Genomic DNA, 9988 nt, shown 5'->3' with positions numbered 1-9988 from the left:
TTTTCAAACTGTGTAAATTTAATACACTTCATCTTCAGCATGTTTAGTGCCACTTTTGTAAGTAACCACGCCCCCGTCCAGGCCACGCCCCCGTCCAGGCCACGCCCCTTCCGCTTTTTTCATCACTCGCCATTGCCATGTATGCATGAAAGCTGCCAAACACTTAACTAAAGAGAAGCAGAAAAAGAACTTGGATTACTGGAACCATGTCCCCAGGTTTTTGCAATGTCAGGGCGTCTTAACACGACGTTGATTGTTTAATCAAGCCGATTGCAAGCTGAGAAAATTATTCATCACAACCGCAAATGCAGCCTCCTAAACAGACCGTTGCTTTATGATTGGTCTACCTCATCAGCTGGCTCGGGACAAGATGAATTCTGGGGGTTTGTGAACTCCCAAATACGGAGGAAATTCATCTTGCAGGCAAGTTTAGACGACCTGTTCTCCCACTATTGTTAATCATTTCTAAAAACTATACTTTGCGTATAGTCAATCATTGAAATCAAAATCTATTCAATCCAACCTTGACTGATTCTGAAAGAAAAGAATATCTTGTAATCTAAAGTTGTGACTCTTCTCCATGCAAACTCATAAGTCTAGAAACTGCCAGTGAAAGAAATATGCGCATGCACACATGAAACACATTCACAATATTTTGTCGGTGCTACTTGAATAGACAGGCCATTTCAAATTGCATTGTTGTGTTGTATTGTGAACACAAAGAAGACATGTACAGTTCTTGTAGCCTTTCTTTGGATATCGTCTATGGTCACGTCCCGGAATGCATTCCACAGTGGGGTTCTTTCTCCCCCAGTTCTGTTGGAAGTAGGGATGGGCAATATACCTGTATATTATCGATAGTATCGTCAATGATCAATTTTACATCCATCCATCCATCCATCCATTTTCTGATTTGCTTCTCCTCACAAGGGTTGCGGGGGGTGCTGGAGGCGATCCCAGCTGTCTTCGGGAAGTTGGCAGGGTACACCTTGAACTGGTTACCAGCCAATCGCAGGGCACACAGAGACGAACAACCTCTCGCACTCACACTCACACCTAGGGACAATTTAGAGTGTTCCATCGACCTGCAACGCATTTTTTTGGAATGTGGGAGGAAACTGAAGTACCTGGAGAAAACCCACACAGGCCCTGGGAGAACATGCAAACTCCACACAGGAAGGCCGGAGCCGGAATCGAACCCTGCACCTCTGCACTATGAGGCTGATGCACTAACCAGTCGACACCGAGCCGCCCCAATTTTACATTATTGTGTATTAACACTGTCTCAAAAGAAAAGATGAATAAGTCCATTGATTAGCTGTGAGAGAGGAGAAACTGAATCTGCGTGCATAGATGGTCAAGGAGGCGGGTGTGATAGACCGCCATTTTGCGAATCAGTCGGCTGGATTCAGTCACATGACTGTGGGACTAACTAAGCATAACACGGCATTGTTTTAAATTTAGGAAATGGTAAAGTATTTTCTGAGTGACCCCAAACTTTTGAAAATGGCAATTTCTGTCAGAAACATCACAATTCAATCATTTTCTAAAATAGTTCAGCCCTAATTTGAAGTTCAACTTTTATTCCCTATCAGTTGTTTAACTGCTGTTGTTTGAATCTCGTTTTCCCCTTAGGTCAGTAACACACAACTGAGCTCAGAGGCTTTGAACTCTCTCCGGACAGCTGCGGGCTACCGTGGGAGCACGCTGTCAAGAGTACGCTTATCTGCAGCCAAACCAAATTTTGAGGTCGGATCATCCAGTTCACTCAAGTTGTCATTTGGGAAAACTGCTCCTCAGCCAGGTATTGTGGGTATAAAACACAACCTGTTCCCGTTGCCTTGCCTACACATTGACATTGATTCATTGAACATCACAAAAATCACACATCATGCTCGTATTGCTCTTTGCTTTAGATCTTAAAGCAGGGGTGCCCAACCTTTTGTGACCAAAGATCTACTTTTCGATCAACCAAACTTCTGCGATCAACCCGTCACCGCACACGTGCACATACACACGCATGCCCTGCTGAGCAACAGCAGCTCTAAGTATGTTGCGTTCAGGAAAACTCGGAGCTGCGACTAGCAGCCCATACTGTATTTTGAAAACCTTTCGTATCTTGAAATTTCTTTCATAACAAGAGGCAATATTTTCCTGTTGAGGCATTTCGTAACTTCAACATTTCGTATGAAGAGACGTTCGTAAGTAGAGGTACCACTGTACTTGACTATTCAATAAAATGTTCAGTAGGATCCTCAAAGACTAAACTATTCAGTACAGGAGCTGTAATCCTGCATTCAACTTTCGTTTTCTTCCCGTGTTTTTATTGTTTAATAAAACCTAAGTCATGAAGCTTGAGAAATTATGAGTCTTTGGATCGTTGCATGTGAAGTTAATCATTGCCATGATGTATCTCAGCAGAGAAAATAGCTCTGGATCCAAACACAGTCAAAATGTGGACACTATCAGCGAACGACATGAATGATGATGACGTGGTAAGTTAGTTTGCGACTTTGATGTCACTTTTCCATGAGCCCAGTTACACATCATAATGGCTTTGCTCGGCCCCAAGTGGTTGCTTTTCCATTCTTTCGTTGCTTCACGGATGACACTCAGCTCTATTTCTAGTGCAAACCTCCCCTCTGAAAGCAAGTCCTGGCTCGCCTATGACTTCACAAAGCTTAACAGCAACAAAAGTTCTTCTGTTTGGAACAAAATTGATGGTATTCAAAGTTGGCAGTTTTTCTATTTCTGTTGGCCATTCCCTAGTCTGCCCTTCCACTTAAGTCAGGAGGCTGGGTGTCATCCTAGACAGCACACTCTCCTTTAATTAGCTTATCAATAACATAACTCGGTCAGCCTACTTCCACCTTTGCATCATCACTCTACTCCACCTTTCCCCTCAACCGCTTCTATCCTTATCACCTCCCGTCTCGACTCCGGTAACTCTTTCCTCCTCGGCTTCCCTCTCAAGTCTGTCCGAATGCTTCAACTGGTGCAGAACTCAGCTGCCTCCTCACAAGAACACCAATCTTCCATCAGGCGTAGAAAAAAAAGTAGTGTGTTTCCGGTAACCCGACCCACCGAGAATTTCTACGTCGAAAAAAAACTTTACGGTCGGCATCTTTTTCAAACAACCCTCTACATTTTTGTGTAGAGGGTTTACACCGGTGCAAACTCTCACGATATTCACGTTGAGCGCATGCGTCGTTTGCCCTGTCGTCTGTCAACAACATTGAAACATGGTGGCGGCCGCGATCTCCGACGACAGTTTAAACCGCGTTTTCTGTGTTACAGTCGCATGTTCGTACCGTAATGTTAAGAAAATAGCATCCACTGATGTATCGAAAAAATTCAGCGAAGTATTTGATGAACACCACGGGCCGAGTAAAAACCGAGGACGGCAGCGGAGGCGGCGGCGCGCCCCGGCCCCCTGAGTTCGGAGCGGGGAGATAACTAAATAGGTGGCGGCGGCGCCGGCCGTGGAGCAGCGGGTTCAATGTCTTTTTGTTTTATGTTTGATGGTTATTTTGTTTAAATTTTTGATGGGGAAAAAAAAAAAGATTAAAAAAAATACTTTGTCCGACCTACTGACCCTATGCTGAAATTTCATGTTACCGGAAACACACTATCTTTTTTGTTTGGCCTCACTTCACTACCTGTTCTCCAGCAACTCGACTGCGCCCCGGTCAAATTCCATATCCTATTTAAGCTGCTTCTCCTGACCTTCAAAGCCATTCATAACCTTACCCCTCCATACCTGTCTGACCTCCTCCACATCACCACCCCAGTCCGCGCCCTCGGATCCTTCTCCATCCACCTGACTGTTCCGTCTCAGCACCATGAAGAGCAGAGGCTTCAGCCGCTCTGCTCCCCAGCTTTGGAACTTTCCTTCATCTCACCTTCACAACTCACGTTTTACACCTTCAAATCCAAATTCAAAACTCACCTATTTAAGATTGTGTTGTTTCCATTCTTCTTATTATTGTTACTCAGAAATATTATTGTTGTCAATCTAATTTTCTTACTTCTGTATACCTCTGTTTTAAGTGTTGGTTATTGTGTTGTTGAGGGCCTCAAAAGGTGCTTTCAAATTTAATGTATTATTATCATTGTTGTTATTATTATTATGATTGTTAGTCATCAACCACATTTGCTCTTACATCCGCGCTTTGGAGAAAAGTTTGAAGAATAGTATCCCATTAATGCACCGGTGGCCATCTTGGAACAGAATGGCAGCGAAATTTATTTATTTTATTTTTCGCTAGCATTTTTTTTTTTTTTTTTTTAAACATGACCCAATAGGAACACTCCAACCGCTGTTCCATCTAAGCTGCGCACGTGCTCAATCGTGCACCGTTCTCACCCCATCCGCGCATGGCAAGTGTACACAGCGCATCAAAAAAGATTCTAACCTCAGCTGTGTTGGCATTTTTGTATTTGCCTCATACAAAGAAATTGAAGAATTGATTTGCCGCATGTCATCAATGGAGTGGGAAGAAAAATGAACAATAAATTAATGAATTTGTTTTTATCAATGCAAAAACATTCATCACTTAATTCGACGGTATGTTGTGACTGAGGTTGATGACGACACCGACTGTATGACTTGCCTGATATGTAGTAGGGACTTGGTTGAGGTGTGCCGTAGTAGCTAGTTAATTGGTTGAAACTCGAAGGTTAAGACTTGAGATGTGCACACGTGAGTTACTCACACCTCTTCTGCCCTGTGCTACCAGGACTTAGTTGATTCTGATGCTCTGCTTGATGAAGAAGATTTGAAGAAGCCAGACCCAGTGTCTCTTAAAGCCCCCAGCTGTGGGGCAGGTGCAAACAAAAAGAAGAAAGCCTGCAAGAACTGGTACATTTCAACACCGTTTGTTTTAATTTATTTTATTTCAGGGGGGTCCTCAACACGCATTGGGATCCAGATTTTTGATACTGATTTGTTATTTTGAGGAGCGCTTCTTTAATTAATAACAACGTGACAAGTGGCCGCCATCTTGGTGGAATTGTCTAAAACCAATAGAAGGAGCACTTCAAACTCCTCTAAAATCCTCCATAAGAAATAAATTGATGAATAAAAACAATTGACGATTAAAGTTCCATCCCTGTTGTACTTAGGATGGGTATCGAGCTCCGGTACAATTTTAGCACCAGTGTGGAATTATTTCTGATTTTAGTATCGATAAGATCCACCCTTAATAGTTGTGTTAACTGTTTTAGAGAAATTACTCACCTTTTAGAGTTATCAGAATCATCTTTATTGGCCAAGTATGTGAAACATACAAGGATTTTTTTTTTCTGTTGTTGTATGAACTACACTAATACTGCAATAACAAGCAACTACGATGAACAAAGGCATGACATAGACGTATCGAAAGACTTTGCGTAATGTAAGGGTACCATTGTGCAGTAGTAGCACTCAATGACAGTTGTGTGACAATGCGCAGAGTCATCGAGCAGAGATAAAGTCATCAGTGGTGCGATACAGTATGATGATGGTTGTGCAGTTGGTGCAGATAATCGTCGCAGCATTTTTTTTTGGAGTGAAGGGTAGCAGTAATTGTAGTCCAACTTTGAGGTGTGCGGTTATGCAGAAAGTCCTTGAGCGCTTTAAAGTCCGGTATTGTGGGATATTGAACAATGACAATTGTTCAAGTATGTAGAGAGCTGGAACAACAATGATTATTGCGGTAATACTGTGCCACAGTCGATCTGGATTGGTGAAACGAGAGTGCTCAAGGCGGAAGGAAATCTTACTGAGAAACCAAAGCATAATTTGTGTAAGCACTAATAGATTAATAAAAATAAAATGTGTCTGCCGATTGTTGCTCAATGCGAAGGAGGAAAAGTACCATTTCTTCTTTGTAAAAACACTGAAGTAACATGTTGTAAAAAGTATAATTTATCCCAAAGCTTCATGAAATGTAAGTTCCTATTTACCTCTGATGATAGCATACAGCTAGGATTTTTTTTACACCTCAGTTGGACCTTTCAGTTCGAAGGACCCGTGTTACGTATACTATATGTCTGAAATGCATGCTTGTTCTCTGCCCTGTCCACAAAGTGATGTCTGATGATACTTATGTTTGTGCAGCACATGTGGCCTTGCTGAGGAACTGGAGGAGAGTAAAGCAAAACCGAAGACAAATCTTCCAAAGTCTGCCTGTGGAAGTGTGAGTGCATTGTGATAGTTTAGCAGGGACATTTCCAAGATCGGCGCCCGGTGGTCCAGTGGTTAGTGTCTCGACCTCCCAGTGCAGAGGTCATGCGTTCGATCCCAGTTCTGGCCTCCCTGTGTGGAGTTTGCATGTTCTTCCTGGGCCTGCGAGGGTTTTCTCCCACATTCCCAAAACCTGCATGGCAGGCTGATTGAACACTCTAAATTGTCTCTAGGTGTGAGTGTGAGCGTGGATGGTTGTTCGTCTCTGTGTACCCCGCGATTGGCTGGCAACCAGCTCAGGGTATCCCCCGCCTACTGCCCGAAGACGGCTGGGATAGGCTCCAGCACGCCCTGCGACCCTTGTGAGGATAAGCGGATTGGAAAATGGATGGATGTTCAAGATCTTTAGCACTGCCATTGGTCCATGTCAAATTTTTCAGCAAACTTGAGTGTGTGCGTGTGTTGCTTCCTTCCCATTTTCTGACGGATTCTATTTGAGTGATTTCTTGATTCAACAAGTATGGTGGTACTGTAATCGGGTTTGGGTGTGGCTTTTGAAATTGAACTCACCTTTCCCAAATTCATGGTTATTCAGTTACTTTGTGATTTAACAAGGAGGGGCAATTACTTTTTCACAGAGGGTCAAAAAGTTGTTTTTTTTACACTTTAGTCTGATGAAAAGTGTCTTGCTCTCTCTCTCTCTCCCTCTCTCTCTCAGTGTTACCTTGGTGATGCATTCCGATGTGCCAGTTGTCCATACCTGGGGATGCCAGCATTCAAGCCAGGGGAGAAGATTGTGTTGAAAAACAGCACACTGACAGATGCTTGAAACTCCAAGTCTCACACATCCAGCTCTGTGCTTCAGTATATCATTCCAGCGATTCACAATGCCACACTCACGCCAACCCCTTGTTTCTCTTCGAACAAATTGCTGTTAAGGGCTCAGTGCTTGTCGAAAGTTCTAGTTTTAGGTTCGTTCCAACAAAACCCATTTTTATTATTTCCCCATTGCTCTAAACAGATCATACCAAAGTGTATTACTGCCACAGCAGGAGGAAAAAAAAACAATCTATATCACATTAGAATGTGATACATTTCATGTAACAATAACACATTTTGCACCACAAAACAAATTCTCTCTGGTCAAGGTCACTGCTGGAGCCCTTTTTGTGATATTGAGCATTTTATGTTTGGCTGGTGTTGCAGCTAGCTATGTGCTTCCCTATGATCCATATAATCAATCTTCTAATATTGGACAGGTCAAAGTGAAAATAGTGCCCATTCATTTGTGTAAATTATTTTGAGCTGCGTGGAGGAACTAGAAACAAGAAAAACAAAAGGGAACATTTTTTGCAGTAAAAAGCACGCAGAACTGTGTCTACAAAAACCACAACAAATGACAGCTTCTGACATGTTAAAATTAAATACACGAAGCCTAAATGATAATTTGGCAGCCTCTTTCTTTGTCACTGTGGTATTCATAAAATGACTTGTTTGCCAGTGTACACTTATTCTTCAGCAAAACTAATTTCACATGTGTAGTTATTAAAATTAAATGCTGCTTTCATCAACAGACCTTTTGGGATTCATTTTGTGGACAAAAACCGAATGAGAGAAAACGTGTTGGTTAATAATGATCAGATTCTAAGATACTGCTAAAAATTTTATGGATGGATGCCACAACTCCATCCTTTCTGTACTCAAGAAAATAATTATATAACACACACTACTTCTGAGGCATCTTGCATTCAAAAAATGTTTTAATTGTCAAATCTTGCGGTGCATTAAAGTATTTGTATATAGTCAAACCCAAGTCCTGCACAGTTATGTTTCTTTAACTGTTTCCACACATAGTAAACATCGGTTATTTTATTCTTTCCCAACTAAGGTGAAACAACACACAGTTGTAAAAAAGTTTTCAATTCATCTGTATCAATCGGACTTGACATTGAAGTCCATCTTGACCTCTCCTGAACTTGGTTCAAAAACTAAGTTGTATAAAACAGCAGCTCTGTCACTGCCTGAGTCCTCCCATCTTGAGCTGAAGAAATACACGCCCTGCTTACTGTGACGGCTCCACTCACAGTGGCCCTGCAACAAGTAGCACTCAACAGTCAAATTTTCCAACACCATATATTTTGAGTTCATAGCCAAAGAATAAACATGCAACACACCTGCTCACCGATTGGTTCGGTTAACCCCACGCTCACTGAGATGTCCGGGGTAAGGTGGTACTCCAACCACATCGCTACACCATGGCAGTGGCCACTCCTGAAAACAGAATGAGCATTAAGCTTATCAAAGGAAAAACAAGGCAACTTGCATTTTCTATTCTGGTTGTTCTAATAACTAACAAGTCAGCTGGGACCTGTCCTAGCTGACTTTGGGGACAACATGGAAACCCCAAACATGAATGAGTCGTTGAGGAATTTTGTCCTTAAGCTGTTTGACTATTTTCTCACGCAGTTGCTCTCAAAGAGGTGAACCTCATCCCGTCCTTGTTTGCGAATGACTGAGCCATTCAAGGAAGCTCCTTTTTGAACCAATCATGGCACCTGCCTGTTCACCTGGTGGACGTTCAAAACAGGTGTTTAATGAAAATTCCTCAACTTTTTCCAGTCATTTGTTTTTTCAAAAAATCTTAAAATGTTTTTACGTCGCTAGTAATTAAAATACATTAAATAAAGCATTTTTTAAAGCATTCTATTTCATAAATTTGACAAAGTAATCGCTTTCCCAAAGTGAGATCCTGACGAGCGACAAACCCGGAAGTGTGATGTCACTTCAAAGACAACAATAGCAGGGCTCACTATGGAAAGTGTACCGGGCCAGTCAGAAATCGAACCGTGGTTTCAAACGTATCTGAGGGGATACAGGTGTTTGAAGAGTTGGAGGAAGAGGAGGTTGTTGGCAAGATCTATATTGACCCATAGATGCACGAGCCAGACGCTCGGGATGCGGAAAATGTTGTGCCCAAACGGCCGGACATAGAGTGGATATGAGACTCATGGGATTGGAAGAATGCTAGGCTATATAGGCTGCGGTTATTTGCCTAGCGTTATTATTTGCAATTTGATGTTGTGCCATGCTGTAAATTGCGCACGATGAGATTACCTATTTGGTACCGCTCGCACTGAGCACACATCATTGTTGGTGTCCTACGCTGTTATTGCCAAGGTAGTTCTGTTGCTTTGTAGGCTGCGTGCACATTATTTCGGTAGCATTGTTAGTTGTAAGCCATTACCGAGGATTCCATCCATGCAGTTGGAATGTTTTCGGACAGGAATATATTCAGATTCAGAAAACTTTATTTATCCCCGTGGGGCAATTGGAGTTGTGTGAGAGCGGCTTATTGTAGAGAAAGTAAGAGCAAGGAAAGACATAGGATAAGAGTAGCTCTGAGCACTTGAGGTCTTGAGGTAGTGGCTTCAGCATCGAAATAGTATTGCACATCGAGCAGTATTGCACAGTAAGGACACAGTAAGACAGTATTGCACATGAAAACAGTATTGCACGTCAAGTATTGCACTGTAAACCCGTATTGCACAATGGGGTATGCGAGTTTGTATGGTGGGGGAGGGGTGTCAGGGATCTTGGAATAAGAGTTTAAGCGGAGAACAGCCTGGGGGACGAAGGTGGATCTCCTCCTCGCTGTCCTGCAAGCTGGGAACCGCAGCCTGCGGCCGGAGGGCAGCCATTCGAACGCGGGGAAGAGAGCATGTGAGGGGTCTTTCATGATCTGAGCAGCTAGACCAAGGATCTGCTGCTCGCACACTGCAATCAGAGGGCGAGTGGGAAGTCCGATGATCTTGGAGCACACTC

The 9988-nt window shown here is 42.8% G+C and overlaps 2 protein-coding genes across 6 annotated transcripts in view; one reads left to right on the top strand and one right to left on the bottom strand.

The window, feature by feature from the left end:
- Positions 1 to 7741, top strand: part of ciapin1 (cytokine induced apoptosis inhibitor 1) — a 25040-nt gene extending 17299 nt beyond the window's left edge. For 2 of the 4 annotated variants that reach the window (XM_019865272.1, XM_019865273.1), the window contains 5 exons: positions 1636 to 1804; positions 2419 to 2495; positions 4740 to 4861; positions 6101 to 6179; positions 6885 to 7741. In XM_019865272.1, the coding sequence (XP_019720831.1) occupies positions 1636 to 1804; positions 2419 to 2495; positions 4740 to 4861; positions 6101 to 6179; positions 6885 to 6995 (558 nt within the window). In that variant the 3' untranslated portion in view covers positions 6996 to 7741. The remainder of the gene's footprint in view (positions 1 to 1635; positions 1805 to 2418; positions 2496 to 4739; positions 4862 to 6100; positions 6180 to 6884) is intronic. The other 2 variants (XM_019865274.1, XM_019865271.1) reach the window with 2 other exon arrangements.
- Positions 7742 to 7917: 176 nt separating this feature from the next.
- prmt7 (protein arginine methyltransferase 7) overlaps positions 7918 to 9988 on the bottom strand; it is a 31209-nt gene continuing 29138 nt past the window's right edge. For both annotated transcript variants that reach the window (XM_019865269.1, XM_019865270.1), the window contains exons 16-17: positions 8341 to 8437; positions 7918 to 8257 (exon numbers count right to left, since the gene is read on the bottom strand). In XM_019865269.1, the coding sequence (XP_019720828.1) occupies positions 8099 to 8257; positions 8341 to 8437 (256 nt within the window). In that variant the 3' untranslated portion in view covers positions 7918 to 8098. The remainder of the gene's footprint in view (positions 8258 to 8340; positions 8438 to 9988) is intronic.

The sequence above is a fragment of the Hippocampus comes genome, unplaced genomic scaffold (assembly GCF_001891065.2).
Source record: "Hippocampus comes isolate QL1 unplaced genomic scaffold, H_comes_QL1_v1.1 scaffold180, whole genome shotgun sequence".
NCBI lineage: Eukaryota > Metazoa > Chordata > Actinopteri > Syngnathiformes > Syngnathidae > Hippocampus > Hippocampus comes.
This window is presented reverse-complemented; position numbering and strand designations above follow the sequence as displayed.